Source organism: Argiope bruennichi, chromosome 7 (genome assembly GCF_947563725.1).
Source record: "Argiope bruennichi chromosome 7, qqArgBrue1.1, whole genome shotgun sequence".
NCBI classification, from domain to species: domain Eukaryota; kingdom Metazoa; phylum Arthropoda; class Arachnida; order Araneae; family Araneidae; genus Argiope; species Argiope bruennichi.
In genome coordinates, this window is record NC_079157.1 from 84,694,939 (window position 1) to 84,719,469 (window position 24,531).

At 29.9% G+C, this 24,531-nt stretch overlaps 1 protein-coding gene across 1 annotated transcript; it reads right to left on the bottom strand.

Moving 5' to 3' along the window:
* Window positions 1–5,028: 5,028 nt before the first annotated feature.
* LOC129975898 (fibropellin-3-like) lies at window positions 5,029–24,124 on the bottom strand. The gene is made up of 12 exons (XM_056089178.1): window positions 24,105–24,124; window positions 22,507–22,614; window positions 21,349–21,456; window positions 18,802–18,909; window positions 15,188–15,244; window positions 13,156–13,260; window positions 11,406–11,510; window positions 7,908–8,144; window positions 7,637–7,703; window positions 6,303–6,358; window positions 5,348–5,441; window positions 5,029–5,178 (listed from the first exon to the last, which is right to left on the bottom strand). Exons 3-12 carry the CDS (start codon window positions 21,413–21,415, stop codon window positions 5,145–5,147), a joined length of 930 nt encoding a protein of 309 aa, XP_055945153.1. The 5' UTR covers window positions 21,416–21,456; window positions 22,507–22,614; window positions 24,105–24,124; the 3' UTR covers window positions 5,029–5,144.
* Between the last annotated feature and the right edge of the window lie 407 nt (window positions 24,125–24,531).

Below are 24,531 nucleotides of genomic sequence, written 5' to 3' on the forward strand. Positions count from 1 at the left end.
AGCTAGTGCACGCGGATTTGAAACCTAGTGAAGAGTATGAAGATAAGTAATATTGCTTCGAAGATACGTTTTCAAGTACTGGTCATGAAAATTGTTTTTCTTATCTTCAAAATTAAACAAGATATAATTTTTTTATTGTAGATAGTTATATTGAAGCCGAAAAATGCATGAACCAGAGAAGATTATAAAAACATCAACATTCTTGTTTTGTTTACAAGAACAGAAGAAATCAGTATTAATAAAATCTGAAAGCAATTTTGCACCAAAGCAATTTTTTCCTTGGTTGGATTGGGCAAAAGTGATATTACGGTTTCAAAATTTTCCAAAGAGCAGTTTTTTTCCGGCTCTTCATTACTTGAAGCAAAATAAATGAGAATAAAAAGATGGACTTTAACGTTTTGAGCTAAATAATTTTTATATTGAATATCCTTTCTTTAACTTAATTTTCATTTTCACGCTTATTTTATAAACATAATTTATATTATTATTTTATATATTTTCGCACCAAAAAAGTATTGTGAGAACTGTGATGACCGGTTTCAGATACAAATAATTTCTGGAGAGCATTAGATCCAAATTATTTTTTCAAGAGTACTGGATTCAGATGATAAATAATCGCTTCAATAACTCATCTCAGAATTTCCTAGGAAATAATGCTAGTATTACTAGAAAGTTTAGTTAACAGACTTACAAACATACTATTTATAGAATATGAACCAAAACTAAAGAATAGCTGTCAAAACTACAAGACATGCCGGCGTCCTGTCATAGGGGTAGCGCGTCTTCCCCGTGATCTGGGCGTCCCGGTTTGGGCATGGTTGTTCTTCTGTTGTTCTATCTGTGAGATGTGTGAATGTGCCCTCCTGTAAAAAGGGGTTGTGCAAGCGAATGAGTGATGCGTGAGTGGCAAAGTCGTACTCTTGGCCCTAGTTGGCGCTGCTATAAAAAAATAAGAGACGTTCCCCCTCAGGCTTAAATTGCTGTCTTCGTAACAGTGGGCTTGTCAGTGGCAAGTGCCATAAGAAACAAACAAACAAACTACAAGACATTTGAGATGCCTAGCTATACCCTTAGTACTCTCAGATACATTTGTATCATTTTTTAAAAAATTATTACTGTAAAAATTTATTCAGCAGATGTTGAAGAAGATTTTGTACTTATTCAAGAGTCAAAAAGTGTAAAACCAAATTATAATTTTCGAATTTTGGGAAGCTGACTGTAAAAACTAATGAGTTTCAGAATTAATTACAATAGTAGTAAATTAACAGTTGATAAAAGAATTTGGCAAGTGAAATGTTTGAATCATGACGCAATAGTTTAGATGCCAAGCCAGAATACTTACAAAATTTTTTTAAACACATTCTTATCATTTTTTATGTAAAATTAACTGAATATATCTGCTAAAAAATATCAAATATTTCTTCGGGAAATAAAATGTGAAAGAAAAATTATAGTTTAATGGATTTTGGAAAACTATTGAAGAAGCTGCTGCACTCCACTACTATTGGAATGGAAAATCAACTATTGTTATAAAAAAAAGTGTGCGATATCTAATTCCTTAAATTATCAAGTAATACTTTAAAAGTTGCTTCACTTAAGAAAGCACTCAAAATCCTTCTTCAATTCTTATCATTTTTGAATTTCAAATGAAATCAATATTTGCTGAAGAGTATCATATATCTGTTTTAAAACAGAAACATTAACAATAATTATATATTACTTTTCTCAAAAAATGAAACTGGGAGGGGGGGGCACAATTTCACTAGACATCTGGTGGCAAGGAAATGATAACTCAGCAGCTGACACAAAAAACGAAATCTATGAATCATCACGCGTTAGACGAATTCATTTCTTTCTATCTTCTAAGAGCACTTCACCTGAGACATCAAGTCGAGTACGGAAAAGGTGAAAACGATTTGATAACGACCAAACCTTCCAAAGAAACCGATTAAAGAAAAAATAATTCTAGATAACTTATCTAGGTTTTAAGTATATGTTAAATAGTTTGATTTCGTAGTTTCGATATCTGCTTTAAAAACATTAACTCAAGATCTTATATTATATTCAAAAATCTTATTATTGCCATTGGTTGAAATGAATAAAACAGTCGTTGCAATTCAATTAGATTTTCACGTGGAAAGCAATTTATCTATTTTTAAATTGTTTGAGCATATAAAATACATTTATAGCTTGATGTTGAGGATTGATTGTTTTATTCGAAAATAAGATGGAACGCAATTATTAAGTTAGATACGAGTGAACAGATGGACCAACATGAATTGCAAAAATCCTCGGCGAGCCAACATGAAATCTTGTTGACAAAAAAAACTTTTTTTAAACCTGTTGTTTAGAGATTTTCCTTTTGTCTTAAGCAAATTGCCATGAAGACCAGTCTATGTACCTCTTACTTGTTGATTCAATTTTTTTTAGTTTTTATTAGTGTTTCTTTACACACACACACACACACACACACACACACACACACACACACACACACACACACACACACACACACACACATATATATATATTCATCTAATACTCGAAAGGGAAAATTGCTAAATAAGATGAAAATATAAACGTAATTTAAGCTTAAAATAATATATGAGGTTAAATATATTATTTTAAGGTTATATATATTATTATAATATTAAGCTTAAAATAATATATATGAATACTAATAGAAAAGTTATCTATGCTTTAATGTTTTAAGAAAATCATTTTTAAGGTGGCAGACTACGCTAAGAATAAAATTTTCGAAAAAAAATGAATTTTTAAAAATAAGTATTATTACATTTAGATACCTGGTAAGTAATTATAAAGGTAAATAAAAAACATGGACATGAGTTCATTTTTTATAAATATAATGCTTTTTCTTTGATGCAGGGAAATGTGTGGCAAAATTGAAACATAATTTGATCAAAAAGATTAGCATTTTACGCCAAATTATAATGAAACAATCGTAGTTTTCATTGAACCCTAGTTTTAGGGAACAATGATATATGAAATGACTCAAAATCTAAGAAAAAGATTGAAATGCATGTAAAATGGAAGGAAAATGTGTGAAAATACGCGTTTTTTTTAACCTTAATTGACTTAAATTTGATATAAAAGCCAACATATGAAAAATTATTTCATCGACTACCAAATATTTGCCATATTTTATTATCGAGATTATTTGACATCTGTATTATTATTTTCAGAAACTTATTTTACTTAAATTTTGAGTTATCATGATAATGGTGAGTGATTTTCAAAAAACAAAACTAAGAAATTCATAGTTAAAAATTTCCTTTCATTGAAAAGCATGGGTTCGCTTACAGTTAAGAGGTTTAAAATTTCCTACAAACTTTAATCTGACCTTCCTTTTTTTATTTTGCAAGCCTTTCTTATTTTGTTGGGTGAAAAGGGGTTTGTTTCCTTGAGTTTTTGCTTTGGGCGCAGGAAGTCTTTTAGAATTATTAATTAGTGGATTTTAAATTAAAATTAACTAATGATTCTCAACTTCAAACTGTTTAAAACCACTTATACGACTTAATAAACATAATTAAACTGAAGAACAGGTATAAATTTCCCTAGATTTTAACTCTACAAAATGCTATTGTGAAGCATTTTGTAGAGGTAACCAAAACTTTTATTCACTTGTACTTTGCGTTTTTCTATGAAGAAACTGACACAATAATTGTCGATCACCCGCTTTGTTAAAAACAGCTCTTTTTATATTTGTTATATGCTTTGGCGTTCCTACCATCTTATCCTTGAATGGGTTGTCGAAAGCCATTGCTTGTTAATAATTGCGTCAAACAACAACAACTTTCGGACATTAGGACATCATAACTTTTAGCATGCTTCCAAATTGCCTTTGTTCCTACGAGTTATAATTTCGAAGTTTTGCAATTTATCGATATAACAATGGGCCAATTTTAATTTTCAGTACCCCTTTTGTACATTTTGTTTAGTTTTCAACGGATATATAGCAATCATTTGCTACATGTTCCCAAAATATCCTAATTTTTTTCGCAAAATTCAGATTATAAATGTTCTTCATTATATTCAACGCAAAAACGCGGGAAAACGATATAATTAAGGATTTTTAAACCAATTGCCGTTTCGAAATGCTACTTCTGGTACTGTTTTGCTTTATAAAAAGACGTTATAAACGTTAGAATTTTTTTCTAAAACAGAAAAAATGGTAAACTGTTTTTTTTTGGTAAAAAAGTGTGATCTAAAAAAAGGGGGTGGGGAACTATGACAAAATGGTAGAAAATCTGTGCTTTCAATATTATTGAAACCTTCATAATACATTAAATAAAACATTTTACTAAATAAATCTTTAAAAATCTTTAGGAAACTAAAAAAATTATTACTTAATTTCACCTAATTTCATAAATATAGAATTAAAAATTAAATGAAATTTTGAAGTTTTTCAATCATCACTTTCGATAATATTATAGCACAAAAATAGTAAGCCAAAATAGTACAAAAATATACGGTATCTTTAAAAATCTAGAAATTTTTTCTTCAATTTTGTCAATTTTTAAAAAATATTTTTTTATTACTTTTTGATAATTGATCGCATTATTGCCCTGCGATACAAACTGTTTTCATTGTTTCATGAAATATTATTCAAAGCCAAAAATAAGAAAATTAGTTTAACATGTGTGCAGTTTATAAGATGAATACAAAACAGTAAAGTCAGAATGTCTCGAGAATTAGAAGATAAAAGAACTGGATATTTACATTTTTAATACAATTACATAGATTCATGTTCACAATTAACATAATATAAGAAAGAAAATTAAAATAACCGGGTTTGAATGCCTGATATATAGACGGAATCATAATCATGAAGTTTTTTTTTTAAATAATTGCAAATACTACTACTACATAAATGAAGTTGAGATAAAATTGATGTATTGTAGATCAGATTTGTCATTGCGATTAAGTACTATTTAAAGATGTAAAAATATTGAGCCATAACAGAATAAACACAAAATCATTAAAAAAAGTTTTATTTAATATCTTTGGTATAGTTCAATTCGCAGAATACCACAGAATACATACATAAAAATGAATAAAAACTATGCAGTGAAGTTCATCTTTTTCTTTGAGATATTAATGATATTTCCCAGCAAAACAGGTGGTCAACAGCGTTTCGAATTATCACATGTGTTGTATCTGCACAATGAAAAAAAAACAATATTTCATTCGATTTTACAATATTTGAACATAGTTATGAAAACTACCATGCAAAGAAAAGAATCAATATTTTACATGATTTTAAAATATTTCAGCTTGCATATATACAAAAATTACAATGTATGTTATGATTTTCAAAATTTCATACCTAATATTTTGGCAACCGCAGGAGAGAAATCCAACCAGAGTGATAAGTAGAGTGAAGCAAAATATGATAAGAGAAATCCCCAAAATAGATATGTCTGTAAATATATATAAATATGTAAATAAAAGTTCTGAAAAATCTTAAAAATAATGTAATCCAAATAAATGTTTACATTGCACAGATATAATATAAAATATTGTTACAAAATTTTTTTTCTACAAATATCGCCAATTAATCGTAATAGCGCAGCGCATTGAATCGCTAGTTCAGCAGCTTACTTGATGTCTAATCCTCCAATCTTTACTTGTCGGTGACTCCGACTACTCGCACACACTACTTCCTACACACGACTTCCCTGCAGCTTCAGAGTGCCTGTCTTTTATAGCTCCGGGAGGCGGGGCCAGAATCCTACAGACCAATCAGGGCGTATCTGAGTGTATCTTGGTTCCTACTGAATGGATCGTGAAACTTCTCGAACTTTCCAGTATCATCTATTTTGTCGCCAAATTCATCGCCAAGGGACCAAATGCTCACCAAGTCTGTCGCCAAGCTCTGAGTTCATTGCCGGGCACAAGCTCAATACGCATAGGACAAATCTTACAACGGTTTTTTCCACGATGACACTATTCGTGCCGGGTAGCAAAATTAAAGATTTCTAACAATATAATAATATAATATAATTCTACTAATAGAAAAACATTTTACGGAATTTATCTATTTTTTTAAATTTTAGATTGTATATTAATTCTAAAGAATATACAACTTTGTTTTAAATGCTTCATTGCAATTACATAATATTAATGTGGACAAATTATTCTTCAATTAGCACTAAATGTGTCCTTGCAGTGCGAAGTTATATTGATAATGACAAGAAATAGAAAACAAATCCTTGAGACATATTGAACAAATATAGAAATTAGAGCAATGTTTGTTCTTGCGGAGAATAAATTCTACTTACTCGTTTTAAAATTGTTGTTTATGTCGCATAGAAAACCAGAAAATCCTTCATCGCATCTATTTAAAAGAAAGTTATGAGTCAATTAACTGAATCAAATTGACTTACAGTAGTAATAAGAATGCCTTAGTTTAAGTCAATATTAACCATTGATAATTAATTTCTGTTTGAATATGGCAATAGAAGACTTTCATTTGGTTTTCATATTAGCTTTGTTCATTTTTTTAAACAAGTCTAAGAAAAGCAAGGTATAATATTAAGTTATATATAAAAATTATATATTATTCAAGTTAACTAAAAATAGCATTTCAAGTATCCATATGTATACTTGGATATCTGCTTTCATAATGTATTGTGCCGATGAGCATTACCAATTTTGTTGCAAGGAAATTTTAGAATTTATTTTAATATGTTCTTGTACCACCCTCAAATCATTCGATGATAAAAAAATTAAGAACAATTGTAGACTAGACCAGCAGGAGTAGTTTACCCAAAATTTTTACGCATACTCTCAAATAAAGGTGCTGGCATTGCATGGCATTGGCATAAATTCACCTATTGAATTTGCACACCTATTGAATTGCACTATGTAAAACTTCAGATATTTTTGTATTGAGTTTTGATAGAGCAATACAAAGTATTTGTTACTTTAGAAGAGAAAAATAAAAGAAATTGTGTGTGTGTGTGTGTGCGTGTGTATGTGTTTATGTGTGTGTGCGCGCGTTCGTGCTTCAAAATAGAAACAAAGGAGTTTTTTAAATAATTATACTTTCAAATACAATCAAATTAATTATATACTATAAAATTTGATCGTTATTTTAATACTATTAATATAAAGCAAGAATTGAAAAACAAACTATATGAATGGATAAATGAAATCTTATAACACTATGAAAAATTAAGCCTCATCATGGTGCCAAGAACCAGTTAAAACTATTCGATTTCAAATGCAGCTATTTTCTAAAAAATTACAGGAAAAAAATTTCTAATACATGCATTTCCAAAAATAATTATTATGTTATATAAGCATTTATTTTAGAAACAGATAGAAATTGATTCAGTTTTACACAGTAAACTGCCTTTTTGTGTTTTGTCTTCAGAAGTAAACTCAAGATGCACAGACTGGTAACTGGTTTCAGATTGCATAAGTGTATCTAATTTTTCCCATTATTATTCTTTAATTTAATATTATTGTCCTTTAATTTTTTTAGTACATTATATGCGCCTTATGTTAGATGTAAATTTTATAAAACAATGCGTTTTTAATTTATAAACCTTAAATTTGGGAATACATTTCAAAAATAAGATCAGCAGCGAATTTAAAAATCTTTTCTTACATGCATCTATACGTTTTTCCATGTGCTTCGCATTTCCCAAACAGGCACTTCGCTGAATCGCATATATCTGGAAATATTTATAAAAAGATAATTAACTGAATAATCCATAATAAAATATGAATATTATTTATTGCATACATAGAAAAAAAACTATGATGAAAAGCGAGCTTGCTAAATCCAAAATGTTACTTTCTATTAGAGAAGTTATTTGAGAATTAAAAGGTCTTTGATATTTTTTTCATTTATGTACAAAATGAATGAACAAGCGTACCTTCGCAGATTCCACGAGGTGTAAATATTTTGCCCTTGGGACATTCGCAGGTTGTTTTCCATCGTGTCGGTACGCACACTGCTCCAATTTCTTCGCATTTTTCCTTTAGATGGTCGCAAAACTCAGATTTCTCGCACCTGTCCCCACTGAAATATGGGCCACAGTCACAGAAAGAACCTTTATCGTAGCGTTTGCATATCCCTTCATTCAAACAATCACTACTGGACAGGCACATTTCTGGAAAAATTTATCATTATGAGGCAATTCGCTCATAAAAATTTTAAAAATATCAAATTACATGGAAATACAAGGAAGCTTTATACAAGTATGAGTTAAAATAGAAGTATAAAAAGCATAAAAAATACAAATGAGTCTTTGTAAAGAAAATCTCTGTAAGTTTTAATTTCGTTGTTATATAGTAAAAGTTATAGCGTGGAGAGAGCATTTAGAAATTGAATTCATTCGGTGAACGCGTATAAAATTTGTTGTAAATTGATTTTTTAGGCTTTTAGATCCTCAGAAAATCATTTATCTCTCTTTATGCGTTTTATACTTTATATATATGTAGATATATACAGGGTGTTTCATAAATGATTGGAGTAACTTTAAGGGGTGATAGTACACATCAAGACGAGTAATAGTAAATAGGAAACCAAGTGTCCCAAACGTCTTCCGAAGGAGATAGGCGCCATCAAAGTTTAGGGCCCTAAATTTCAAATGATGATAAAAAACGTAAAAATGAATCGATTCATTTGCGGTTTTCGCTAAAATCATTCTTTAAATTAGTATTTTCTTTAAAAAAATTTTTGAAGACAAAGTTTAAAAAATGCCGATAGGGGGGCGCTCTAGACTTTGGAGTACCGAACAACTACTTTTTACCAGTATTTTTTTTATTTTGTTAAATGTTTACTAAAGCTTAGACTTTAACTTAAATTTTGAGCGCAAAATTGAAACCATCGGGAGCGGTTAAATGGCGCAAAAATTTAACCGCATTCAGGGGGTTAAATTTTAAACTTGTATCTAATGACCATCTACTTGGACCTTATCTTCTGCCAGAACGCCTGGATGGAAAAAAATATCTTACCTTTCTGCAACAGTTGCTGCCAGAAATGATGACAGATGTTCCCCCTCGTATCCGGCTAGTAATGTGGTTCCAGCAGGATGGAGCACCAGCTCATTATGCGCCAGAGGTGCGAAATTATCTAAACGCAACATTTCCAAATCAATGGATTGGGCGAGTTGGTCCTGTCCCTTGGTCAGCGCGATCGCCCGATCTTTCATGCCTGGATTTCTTTTTGTGGGGGCACCTGAAGAGTCTTATGCATGAGACTCCTATGGAATCTGCAGAAGAACTCGTCGCCAGACTTTCGGCCGCTGCAGGGGAGGTGCGCGATACTCCTGGCGTGTTTCAGAGGGTTCGTGAATCCCTTCTTCGCTGTTGTACCGCATGCATCGCCTCTAATGGTCAGTGTTTCGAACAGCTATTGTAATCATTTATAATTAAACTTTTTTTTATAACGTAAATGTTCTTTGTTTTCTTTTTTGTGTCTTAAAACGAAATCTCTTTCAGCGCCCTCTATCACCTTCGGGTTAAAATTACGACTATGATTTCTTTGATGAATGTTGTTTATTTTGGTGTTTTACTATCACCTATTAAAGTTTGCTTCATCATTTATTATTTTGCTCATTAGATACAAGCGTTTAAAATTTAACCCCCTGAACGCGGTTAAATTTGCGCCATTTAATCGCTCCCGATGGTTTCAATTTTGCGCTCAAAATTTAAGTTAAAGTCTAAGCTTTAGTAAACATTTAACAAAATAAAAAAAAAAATACTGGTAAAAAGTAGTTGTTCGGTACTCCAAAGTCTAGAGCGCCCCCCTATCGGCATTTTTTAAACTTTGTCTTCAAAATTTTTTTTAAAGAAAATACTAATTTAAAGAATGATTTTAGCAAAAACCGCAAATGAATCGATCCATTTTTCCTTTTTTTTTATCATCATTTGAAATTTAGGACCCTAAACTTTGATGGCGCCTGTCTCCTTCGGAAGATGTTTGGGGCACTTGGTTTCCTATTTACTATTACTCGTCTTGATGAGTACTATCACCCCTTAAAGTTACTCCCATTATTTATGAAACACCCTGTATAAGGATATCGCTTATCTAATTTAAATTCTAATTTTTCCCTATTTTTTTACCTTAAATTAACCTATATTACTTTATTCTAATTTTTTTTTCTTATTTTCCAATCCAAATCGCAATTTTAGCTTAATTATTTCTAACACGCGTCTAAAAAGGTGACAACTATTACTATTCTCACGGTGTAAGAGAAGGAATAGAGATGTATAATCCACGATTTTTTGAATAACAAATAATTTTGCTATTGTTATTTTTAAATATTTGTTCCAAATATCTGTTATTTCAATCCTATTATTAATTAAAAATTATTACTTAATATTAAAAGTTATTAATTGTAATTAATACTTAATTTACTAATTTAAGTAACCTGTGATTGAATTAATTTATCTATTTCAGCTTACATCTTAAATTTGATTTTTTTAAACTATTTATTTAATTTCTTTATTGGAGTAAACCATTTTCTGAAAAATTTGAATTAAATATATATGTCATTTCTTTAAATTGTTTACTTTAGTTCTATATTCTACCAATAGATGGCGCCAGCAGTAAACGGAATATATGCAAAGTCAAGTCACAAGCAATTAAAAAGGATTTGTATGGAATAGTGTATCATCAAATGCGAATATCGGAAAATCAAGGTTACGCTCATGAAGTGGAGCGGCGACTTCACACTTTCCAGTGAAGTCACCGCTCCGATAAATTTCAGTGATATGCCAATCAATGATACGATAATTCCAATAACCGATCCGTTCACTTTTCATTTCTTTCACAGATTTCTCCTTTTCTGTTTTGTTCGAGAGCTTCCATTGGACAGATCGTATCGATTGTTACTTTCCAGTGAAGTCACCGCTCCGGTAAATTTCAGTGATATCGTATCGATTGTTACTTTCTATAGTGATCTAAAACCTGTAATCGAAATATCAGCAGTAAGATCATATCAAGGATTTGAGTCACACCCCTCTTTGAAAAGTATTGATCACTGGTATTTGTGACTTTTTGATATTGGTAGCGTAATAACCGCTCTGAAAATATTCGTCATCCCTAAGAAGGAATAAAAATCCCTAAACCCCACAGCGTTCCTTCCAAATATACTTAAGTCTCTTTCCTGAATCTATAGAGATTCCTATAAGACTCTAAATATAAGCTTTGAGGGAAAAATTTCACACGCTTTGTCTCTTGTGATCCGATGTGAACGGATGTGTTTTCGCCGGATTCCAATGCATAAATCATACCCTCCCATGAAAAAATAAATTGAAGTTCAATCCGAAATTTTCTTCTTAACTCAATATGAGGCAAAATATGTTACAAACACATGTATATATATTATATATATATTGAAATTTCGCATATATAATGTCCTTACCAACACATGTTCCGTTCTTCTGTGCATAACCTGGATGACAGTCACAGTCCTTGTCACCTCTAGAATTAAACCGACAAGACCAAGATTGCTTGCCACAGTAGCATTCTGGAAATTATGCATTATAAGTTCATAAATAATTAATAAAATCATTGATTCATTAATATTTTCTGGGTTTTAAAATATTACTGATATATAATATTTTTCAATTACATTTAGACTTTTAGAAGAAGATTCTGTTGTTGTTGTTGTTTCTTATGGCACTTGCCACGGACAAGCCCGCTGTTCGAAGACAGCGGATTTAAGCCTAAAGGGGAGCGCCTCTTGTTTTTATAGTAGAGCCAACTTGGGCCAAGAGTACGACTTGACCACTCATTCGCTTGCACAACCCCTTTTTACAGGAGGGCACATTCACACATCTCACAGATAGAACAACCATGCCCGAACCGGGACTCGAACCCAGAACGCCCAGATCACGGGCTACCCCTATGCCAGGACGCCGGCAGAAGAAGATTCTTAAGAATAAAACGCATAAAAAATTCAGTGACAAATATGATACTTTAAGCAAATTAATAATAATTTTCATACAAACATATTATGCAAATCAATATGTTTCTTATCACTGAGTATCTTTAGATTTTTCATTTTGCAGTTTTGATTTATTACATTCTCGTATACGTAGTATAAAATATAACAACCGTCAAAAAGAATCGAAATTGGGATTTTGACGTATTTGCACGTTTTAGAAATCCCGGAATTCGAGAAACAAATCTTTGGAAAATGTTTTGTCTGTCTGTATGTCTCTCTGTCTGTGATAAAGATAACTCCAAAAATGCTTTGAGCTAGACGAGTTGAAATTTTGTATACAATACTCACACCAAATTTGCAGATTTCTATCAAATTTTGAACACAGTTCGTTCAGAACAAGTTTGTCCGTCTGTTCAAATATAAATTAACACGATAACTACAAAACGAAGAGAGCTGAAAAGATAAGATTTGGTATGCAAATTTAACATCTCTAGTGTAGATACCTATCACATTTTGAGCTAAAACCAATGAAAGGTTGACCGTCTGTCGGTATATATTTTCTGAAACATATATTCAAAAACACAATGAATTAAATATATGAAATTCGGTATGGGAATTTTTGATACAAATGTAATTTTGTATCAATTTTTATTTCAATCGATTGGGAAAATGCATTTAAAACACAGATTCAATTTTTGGATGCTATTAACCGCATTCCCGGAATTAATCGCCAAATAATTCGCCAAGGATGACACGATAGATTCAATAAAAATGCTTAATTCCCACCAACGGTTAATATTTCGTAACTATTGTACGCCAATGCCATGGAATGTTTTTTATTATTAAAAAGCATACGAAAAAATTTCGGGGAGACCTCTTCCACTGGTTTTCATGATATTTAAAACCCATTTTTAAGTAATAATACAGCTATTTTTAGATAGTTCGGAGTTTTGAAACCAGTCAGATAAATCGGAACTGGATTCTGAACTGGTTTGCCCCTTTCGAAATTTATCGATATAGCAGCGAGAAAAAATGTTCGATTTTGATGTACACATAAATATCATAGTATTATAAAAAATATTTTTAAAGCATTTTTTTTTAAAGATCACGAAATTTTAGATATAATTTTTTAATATACTCTGTCAATTGAAGAAGTAAAATTTAAATTATATGAAGAAAAGAATTCAAATTATATGAAGTAAAAAAAAAATTGGAAAATATTTACCAGAACATGTTCCATCCCTTTCTTCGTATCCCGGCAAGCAAATGCATACTTTTTTCATGTTGATATCATAATAACACTGAGTTGATTTTTTACCGCAATTACAAACTGAAAGGAAAATAATAATCGAATTTCCACTTTAAATTGAAATCTATGATCTTATTTTGAAGCATTAAAAAATGTTATGCTATTTCATATTGGTACTTAAATGAAGGTAAAAAAAGAATTTCCATTTGCAATTATATATTGAAAGGAAAATGATGAGTGAATTCCTTTTATTATTGAAATCTGTGTTTTCATTTTGAAGCATTATAAATTTTATTGCAATAGGATACCGATATTAAAAGGAAAATAATGATGGAATTTCCATTGGCAATTGTGTATTGAAAGAAGAATGATGATGAAATTTTGAATTATCATTAAAATCTGTGTTTCATTTTGAAGCATTATAAATTATTTTGCAATGGGATTAATGAAATTAAAATTAAGGAAAATATACCATTAAAAGGAAAATAATTTCAAAATGTGATTACACACTAAATGAAATGTAGTGACAGAATTTCGCCTTAAAACTAGCCACTGAAAATAAAACAATGACATAATAAATTACAACATAATAATTTACAATTATAAAGAAAAACTATGCTTTCAATTTGAAGCAAATTAAATTTTTATGCAGTAAAATATTGACTGAAGTTATAAAAACAAATAAGTTAACATGAGATTCTTAAGTTTAACTTTGTAATAAGTTAAAGTAATCACTTTAAGACCACAGATTTTACTCAAATCTAATGCATAAATTATCAAAATTTTCCTTTATAATTTAACATTGAAAATACACATAGATTTATATTTGAACAGCAAATCATTTTTTCACAATCTTTCTAGTTATTAAAAATTTAAATTTGCAAAACTGTTACAAAATATTGAATGACAATTCTCTGAAAATCTATGCTGATGCTTATTTTTAGATTTTAAAAGTTTAACATTCCATTGTTGCTGTAAGTTACATTGTTTTCTGATAAATAATGTAACGCAAAAAGTAATGCTATAATTTTAAGGAATCAGTTGATTTTAAATATAACATGGCTCTTTAATTGAATCGAGTTTGTGTATTGGTAATAGTTTTCAGTTAAAAATTTATTGTTTTTTGTAAAGCGATCGGCAATACCTTGATTTTAACACGTCTATTTAATTTTTCACATGGAGTCTTTTTATAAGAATGATTAACTATTAATTTTATTTTCTTGTATGCAAAGTATAAAAAGAGAAAGTACTGCAGTTGTCAAAACGTTTAAACTCAGGATTTTGACAAATATTAAGTTTCAGACTTTTCTGAGCTTAAAAAAGATGCATTTTTGGAATTATTTCTGTCTATCATTCCATCGGCTAGCTGTCTTTTGAAGCTAAATTGAAGAACGCTGTACAATTCCATCGCCAACACCGCCAAGTTCTTTTCACTTTTACTAACCATTAAGATACTTGCCAATCATTTGTTCTTAATGTTGTTAAATTCATGTGAAATTTGCTTTTTGAAAGATTTTTGAAGAAAGTATTTTTATTATTGCTTAATTGTGACTTTTAGATTAGCTTAAAGAATTTTGAGGTTATATTTAGGAACAGTATAGTCTTCATCACTAAACTTTTTCTCCAACTATTAAGATATTTGCCAACTATTAGATTTTAATAGCCTTAAGATGGTATAAAAATAATTTTTGAGCTGCAATAATTTTAGGAGTAAAAGAAAAAAAAATCTAACAAAATTTTACTTAGTTTTTAATTTATATAAAGTTTTAAAAAATCTTTCAGCTGTGTATATACTCACTGTCTAATGAATACTTTTACCAATGTTGGTAATTCGAATTGCTACGGTTTGTTTTTGAGACCTCCAATAGGCATACACAAGCACACACATTTATCTTTGTTATTGGTAGAGATAATTATTTATTTAAAAAATAAGAGAAAAGTGATATCGTAATTGTAGATTATGTCATTTAATTGACATTGTAATAACAAAAGTAATAATTCTGCTTACCTGGTAATGTAGAAACCTCTACAACTGATTTCGAACTGGAAGAACTATCTCCTCCCCCTGTATAAAGCAATAAATTTCGGTTTATATCTTACAAGTGCTAATTGATTGAAATTGAATGCTACAAAGACTGAAATAGCTATTTTGGCTGAAATCTAGTTTAATGTGATCTGTCATATCTCTAAGAATGCTAATGATTCCAAGTTACTAAAGCTGCAGGTGTACAATTCATCAATACAAAACATAAGAAAACATATAGTACACTCTCGAGTATCCGGCCTAATGTGGAGGAAGGATTGACCGGATGACAAAATTGCTGGATAGGCCAGAGTTCTATGAATTCATTTCTTTGCCTGCCAATACCAGGAGACAAAGTTTTTATTCACAACTCACTGTTATGATGCGTATTTTTTCACTTCTTATTGAGTACTGAGCCCTCCATTAATCGCAATGTGAACGCAGCCTCGACCCAGTGAATTATAGAGGTAACGTGTCGAGTTAAAAATAGAAGGCTCTGTACTGGTAGTTTATATACTGCACTGCACATTTCAAGAATCTATTAGAGGAAAAAAAATAAGTTGAAGCATATAGACTGTTCACATTTTAACATAAATACCGTAATGCCCTACTTAAATGCAGAAAACGTAAACAAAACATTAACGTAAATCGTAGACCTAATTCTTAAGAAAATTGAATCAAACTGATTTTATTTTTCATTGATAAATGATCACACAGATATGAAAAAGATAATACTAAGATTAGAGTCAAAACATACAGTTTTTAGGTTTTGAAAAAGTCTTTAATAGAAGATTTCATAGATTACTCATTTAATTATGATAAAAGAAAACTAGAACGGATAGTCGCGAACCGGATATTCGAGAGTGTACTATATCAACAAAAGGATTGCACAAAAATTACTCGATATGCTGGTATTTGTTACTATATTGAAGATAAACTCAAGGGGCACATTAAACTAGTTTTAAACCTTTATTTCAGTTAAAGGAATCATCCGATTCATATAAAAGCATACGTTCAAGAAATACGAGGCTAAACAATCATCGTTATGTTGTTGTTTATAATGGCACTTGTCATAGACAAGTTCACTGACTTTAGAAATCAGTGATTTTAAGCGAAGGGCGCGTCTTTTGTTTTTTCAGTAGGGCCAAGAATACGACGTAGCTACACACGTGTCTCACCCTTTATACGGGGCGGACTCCATTCAAGCATTTCGATCACTCATCCCCATATAGTAATTTTGACCTGAATCAAAGAACGATCACCCCTGATTCAGTACTTGCAGTGGGATTACTCTCGACATGAAAGACTTTGAGACCACGACAGATTTATACGTGCGCCAGCCACCACACATACACACACGAGGAGTCTTCGGCCGGCGGGGTTCGAACTCGCAACCCAAATCCAACGCCCTATCAACCAGGCTATCTCGGCCCTATTATCGCTCTAATTCAAATGAATAATTTTTTTGTTTTACAATGCTAATTAAAAAGAATTTAAATTATATCGCTCATCAGCATTTAATAAATTAAAATAAAAAATATATTATTTCTTAACATGGTAGTTTTTTTTTCAATTTACAGTATTTTTTCTATAAATTATATGATACAAAATACAAGAGCTAATATAACATAGTAAACGAAGACGAAATAAATAAGTCAAGCCTAATGAATTGTTTTTTTATTTTTATTTATCAAGAATCTAATATTTATAAAGTCACATTAAAATTTAAAATTCAAAATTTTAAATGAAAAACCATTTATACCATAATTTTAAATTGACTTGAGATTATATATCGTCTTGTGTAAAAAATAACGGGAGTTTGAAAAAATAATCTTTAAGATATTTTCTTGTGCCCCGTCGAGTAAATGAATACAAAATATCAACATATCATTTTATTACTTTTATTGTTTTAATAATGACATTTTGCATTATTTTAAATCCAAGAATTTATTTAATTTTTGTTGTATCATTTTTCTTTCTTTCTCAAGTTTATTATTAACATTTTTCGTGTTTTAAGTGACACTGATTAATATAAGTCGTTTTTGAATAACTATTTTTAGTTGGCAATACAAGTACAATATAATGGTGGCCTTTCAGTAATTTCGAGAGTTATGATCGGAAATTTAGTTGATGAATCGTAACTATAACTTAAGCTATAGGGAATAGCACAAGATTAACGCAGAAAATTAAAAAAGTAAGGTCGGATTTAAGAGAAAAACGTGTTTTCTTCCAAACTATTCCAAAATCCTGCCGACGTACAAAAATCGCCAAAATTCAGCCATCTTGAATGGGCATAAATAATAAGAAGCGTTTGTTATCTACTTTCAGGGTTGTAATAAAATGATCAGTTTTACCAGAAATCACCATATTAAATTCAACTTTGCGATTGACACTTATTTTTAAATCGAGCTAAATATTATTAGAAATCTGGAGGCAATATAGGCAGTTAGACTTTGCAATAGTTTAAACTTTTACCGAAAAGCGCTTTTTACTCTTTTGATAAGAAATCTTAGGAGATTCTATAGAACTGCATTGAGATGATTAAAAGCGTTAACATTTCCTATGTATAACCACAACCTCAAGCTGGCTACTCCGACCGCCGGAAGGCACTCAGAAAAAATTGAATGACCGGACCGCCGCGACAGTAATATTGGTGGGAACTGTGGTTGAGTTGTAAAGGTCATCAACGGCCACGGTTCAATCTTTCCCTAAGGAAGTATGTCCCGTCATTGATGGGAGGAACCAGACAACCCCACACACCTTTTCGTGTACCCACAAAGGTGTCGAGAACCAATCACCATACTGGAAGCTTCTCTAACTCAATGTCCTCATGAGGTGTCCTCATGAGACTGCATAAGGAAAGTTGTGTATGCTTGCCTTCCAGAGGTCATATTTATGTCTGTCTTTACATTTTTTTTGTGAAGTAACTTAAATGCAATTTGGTATTGAATAAAAATGGATAAATGAATTTATTGAGAAAAATAAGAAAGCGCCAGAATTTATTTTCTGGTCACACAATATATTAATTCTGCGAAATTTATTCAATTTAATTTTCGAATTAAGAAGATTCGAATATTAAATAGAAATTATTTTAAGAAATTCAATATTAAAGAGTAATACACAGTATTAATAGCGACATGATTTTTTAAATTTAAGCACTGCATCAGCCATCAATTTTTTAAATAAGTGTAGCCTTTTTATCTTTATTACTATAATTTTATAATAGGTTGAATGAAAAAAAATCGTAAATAGCCTGACCTTTATACATCATAGGTTACATAGGTTACGTCATAGGTTTTTTTTTTCTTTAGATACTGTCTGTGTAAATAAATGATAACCCTAAATTCTATGTGACATATTATTTATAGAATTTCACGCGGACATCTATTATTTTGCCAGGTAATTTATAACTGGTAGTATGCATTTATTTATTATTTTCAGACATAAAAAGCTATGGAGATTAAAAGTAATAATAAAATTGTTCTGTAAATTCATATTTTAAATTAATTAATCAGATCCATGAAAAAAATTATGTGTGAGATATAATGAACGTGACAATTTTATTGATACGACGTAATATTATAAAAATGGAACATTACCCTTTTCACAATATATTCCAGAATATGGTTCCAGACAAGTACATTTTGCTTTTCCATCCATTATTCGACATGATCCACTGTTTTGACAAGGATTTGGATAGCAAGGTTCTATTTAAAAGTTAGAAAAATATTAATAATGTAATATAATTAAATAATTTATAGTAATAATTTGATATAATTAAATAATTTATAATAATAATTTAATAAATATTAATAATTTAATATAATAAAATTTAATTGCGATAACAAGCCATCAAGTTGCAGAAAACCATTTCTGAACTGTACACGAATGTCCTTTCCTTAGAATAATAATATTTATCCACAGTTTCCTCATGTTTTTTGCATAGCTTAATCACGTACAATATAATTTCGAGTATCCATTTTCGATATCTTTGCCTTCATTGATGAAGTTTAAAATTAGATACTGATCAAAAATTTGGTTTCTAAAGCCACTCATCCATTTATTTAACCTGCTTCGTTTTAGTGTTATCTCGACAAATATTCAAGACGTTAACAGATTAAGTCAAATTTATACTAATATGCCATTTGGAGGATGAAGCTACATGCCTCGCTTTATTTATATTGTAAGTTTTGATTTGGAACTTCAGTAGATTTATATATAGAGAGATGGATACGAAAATTATTATTATTGTCTCTGGATATTCAAAAGTTTAATTTGCCTAACTGGAAATTATTCAGATATCATATTCACGGACAAAGAGAAAGGCTGACGCAATTCATTTTGGCATTATTTAATTAAGGGTGAAAGAGCTAAAACTCGCCAAACGCATCGCCAAAACCAAAATGGTATCTCATTGCTTGAGCGAGCTTCTAAATTACGAGTTTATATATACGCTGTTTATATTAAAGAAACTATCAATCCATAAATAAACAATGTGCAAAAACACCTATATAATTTTTCTGAATCTATATAATAATAAAATATACATTGTATTTAGAGAGCGCTAATGCTGCTACAACTAAAACACAAATGAACTTAACCAAATTAGAAATAAATATTAAGTTAATAATCAAAGAATCAAAAAGAAAGATTAACTGAATCCGGCCCGAAGACTTTTTCAAGGGTCACCCTCAGGCAAGGATTCAAACCAGGGATTTTTTCTGTGAGGGGTCTGACTTTCGTCCAACAAACTGACCCCTCGTGACCCGAAAATCCCAGAAAATTGAGGTTTTAGAGATAAATTAGTATCACAAGATTAAAACAAGTAAAAACACTAGTAAAAAAACAAACCAAATAAGACCACAGCAAATCAAACCACAAAATACATGAAAAAAGAACCAAAAAAGTAATATAAACACAAGGCAAAATACTTACAAAATGAAAGTACAAATCTGAAGAAAACTACTTGATGTTAAAACGTGCTATTGTAGATGTATTTCGTTGAACTAAACTAAGATTTAATTTTTCCACGTTTACAGCTATATCCGCCTCCCACGTTTCGTCATAATGTAACGTCGTAACATTAACGTAAATGTTGATGTTAAAAACAAAAAAAAATATTAAAATTATTATCAACCAATCGGTAATCCCTCGCCGTTAATTAATACCTTTATTATTTTTTTCTTTTTGTAATCCAAAATATGCTGGTCGTTTAAAAAATCACGAAGTCATACTTTTTAACAATTATCTGAATTTATCTCAAGATTATCTTTGGTGGGTCTATTTCTGGGGTCTACAATATAGATATTAAATTTGTATACTAAATTTTATTTTTAAAAAGTGTGCTTTTCGAATTCAGGGAGTTATAAAACTTAGGGGTTCATCATAACCTCGAGTTCCAATTTTTCGACGATAACTATACTTCCTCTTTTCTATGTATGTGAGAAAGTAAAAATTGTAACTTCAGTTAAGTGGATTAAATTTATTAGCCATATGTATTCATAAAATGTAATATATGATGTTATTTTAACTGACATGAGAGCTGGCTTTCTCTAGTGCGTTCTAGCACGTTATATTTGTTCATTTACTTCAAATGCAATTTAACCTTAATAATAGAAACGTTCTCCATTTTTTTTCTCTAAATGTATTAACCTTTGCAATGCAATATTGAACTCGCTGTCAGTGGACTGCTTTGATTTGGTATTGCTTTTTTGTAACCAAATGAAATTTAATTAAAATCTTCAACTTTTCTATAGTTGTAGGTATTAATTTATTTTACAAAAATTTCGATATTGTATTTATAGCTATCAAATCTTTTCTCTTAATCAAAAAAAGAAAGTCTGCTAGCTATTTTTTTTAATTTTCAAACAATATCACAAATTTGTTGCTAGTTTGCCATTGTTGTTTGCGAGCTTCATTAATTTTTAACGAGTTCCCAAATGTATAAAATATTTTCCATCTAATGGAATTATCATTTGGAGGAAAAATTCGTTTTGGCGCTGTTTGGCGTCAAAATTTGGCATACACACTTTGGCGTTATTATTTTAAATGTGCGTTAGTAAGAGAATTAGTATCCAGGAGAGAAAGAATATTATTATTATTTAGTTTAGAACTCTGTCTTTATTGACAATGAAATACATACATACCTATTTCACAAAATTCCCCTGAAGAATGAGGTTTACAAATGCATTTCCCCTCATTGTTGATTGTCATACATATTCCATCATTTTTACAAGGATTTGAAGAGCAAAAATCTGAAACAAAATATTATATCTTAAGCATTAATATTTAGAAATCAGGGATAATTTTCTTTGAAAAACTTTAAGAATAGTTTTTAAACCACTAATGTTAGTAAACATTAATGATGAAATGTTAGCTTGCCTTCAATAGCTTGCTGAAAGTATCTAGATTGTTTATTGTATAAGAGACAAACTTCCATTTATACGTGCTATTTATAAAACCTTCATTATCAATATATAAGTGAAATCACGTGAGTAATCCGCAAAGTAGCGAGGTTATTTCTACATTTTCATTTTCTTAATTGTGTTTAATATTGCTTCTCTCTTAAATAGAAGAAGTTAGTTCCCTAGAAGATAATTTAGCGTATATAAAGATGGAAGCTGCCGATGCCAAATCAATGAGACCATCCTTGGAAACAGATTTGGCAATCTAAGAGACCCATTTAGCAACTTCCAGACATAAATGAAGGATTCAGAATATTCAAAAATACTGATGATATCTCCATTAAGATTAGAGTTCCGGAGGTTTGCTTTAGAACAATATTTGATGTGTTAAGAAGACTATAAAAACCCGAGAGATGTAGTGAATTGGGAAGGTTCATGAGAGTATTTGAGCGAAATCTTTCTTTTGAATGTTAATCTCCTGTGAATTATCTCTGAGTGTTTTATTCTGATGCGTTTATTTATTAAGGAATTGCTGCTGTTTTGAGAATATTTCATCTACGTTTTGCTACAGTGAACTCATGCTTTTCACCGCACCTGTTGGACTTGTGGTGTCGAAAGTTAGAATTTTACCTAATCAGCAAAGTTTTTAATATAATGAACTCTTTCCTTTTCCTAAGAACGAAAATTGTGCCTCTGGTAAATTCTTTCTAAATATTTTAAGAAAAATCCAAATAATTCGTGGTGTTCATTAAAACCAGATTTGAAAAATATTTAATGGTAGGAAAAATCACTTGATAAAAATGACGATTATTATCCTTGGTTAATACAATTCTTAATATTATAACATTTTTTTTTTTTTAAATTTAAGATATATTTTTTTAAAAAGCATAACACTATTACCTTTTTCGCAAAATTCTCCCCAAAAGGGCTCCTTGCAAAGGCATATATCTTTTCCATCTTTAGATACACATACTCCGTTGTTCAAACAAGGATTTGGAGAACAGGGACCTATTTTTAAAAAAAAAAATGCTAAAAGCGAGAAATCAATATTATTAAATTAAAATTTATTCAAAATAGGAACTTACAAATAACAGCTAAGTAATGAGTCGGCAATTTGGGATATAACATGCTTTAAACCTTTGAAAACGAATGAGACTCATTAAATTTTAAAATTACTTTGAAACTAATTGTAATATGTCTCAGTTGTAGTACAAGGACGGATGTTTATGTTTAATAATTAGTAATTTAGTAAAGTCACTGACTATTTTCTCTTCAAACCATTGATTATTGAAGATGTTTGATCTATGGTTTAGCATGCATTACTTATCTTTTGCAATAAATAGCGATCAATGATTATAAATAAATAATTGATAATGCTGATAATGTTTTCATAGTAAATGATAATGGTTACAAGTGTAGTACAAGGACGGATGTTTATGTTTAATAATTAGTAACTTAGTACAGTCACTGACTATTTTCTCCTCAAAACCATTGATTATTGAAGATGTTTGATCTATGGGCTCGTTTTGCTCTACGGTTTAGCATGCATTATACATTTTTTACAATAAATAGCCATCAATGATTATAAATAAGGAAATGAGAATGCTTATAAAGCTTTCATAGTAAATGATAATGGTTAAGTGTCAAGAATAAAAAAAAGTGAGCCCAGGGAAAAAAACAAAGATCTCAGTCTCTGGTTTAAAATCCATTGGAATGGAAAAAAAATCCAAACAATAAATCTGTCTCATTTATAACATTCTTTATTACATAGGATATATTTTATTATTTGAAAAGAATTATGATTTGTCATAGAAAATAGACTGAAAAATCTTTAATTTAAAAAAATCCTTAATCAAAAGGATTAAAATTCTTGATGGAAAATACCTAGAAGAGTACAAATCAAAATGTAATCCGTTGTCTTTACATGGTATGCTATAAATTAGAGATAGTAATTTTTAAATTCCGTACTGGTGAAATACAACCGAAAAAATGATGAAGAATTTTCATATAATAAATGATAGAAAATATTTCAAAATTTATTTTATAAAATAAATTGATGAATTTTTTTAATAATCCACCAGCATTATTGCCATAGATACATCTAGTCCATTAACATTGAGATTCCCTGTATTGGTGAAATTACCTGAACATTCTACCTTCAAAATTCGAAACTAATCATTTTGATAACATAAAATCCTTATCAAATTTATTAAACTTTCGATATGAATTAAAAATTTATATCTACGAATAAAGAGAACGCTGGGTGATCATGTCACCACTCCATTACTCAATAAAACCACCTCCAATTAATATTTTCACCAGCATTTCAACATTTGAGTTGTGATTATGTTTTTAGATGACTTGTGCTTTTCTTGTTCCCTTAATGCTACCAGGTGTTTTGAAACACCCTGTATAATGTCCTAATAATAGACGAAAGAAAACTCTTACTAAACTTTACTTTGCCTAATCTATATAGCAAATTATTTATAAAATTTTACCTTTTTCGCAAAATTCTCCAAAGTATGATTCCGGACATGTGCATTTTGCTTTTTCGTATTCTATAGCTCAGGTAGCATTGTTCTGACAAGGATTAGGATAGCATGGACCTATGTTAACATTAAAATAAAATCTAAATGTTAAATAAATATTTAATAAATTTTATATAAAATAAAATTAAACTTAATTATCTTTATTCAAAACAAAAAAAAGGGGAGGTTTGAAAATATGTGCTTAAAATATGAACAAAACACTGGTTCCCAAACATTTGCTTTACCATAAATGTTTCAACGGTTACAATATATTTATTATAAGTTACATTTTTTATTTAGAATTTTTATAAATTACTTAAAAAAATTGTTTGTTCAATGTTTTTTAATAGTTGTAATATTTTCACACAAGATCTGAAAATCAAAATTCAAATTATTC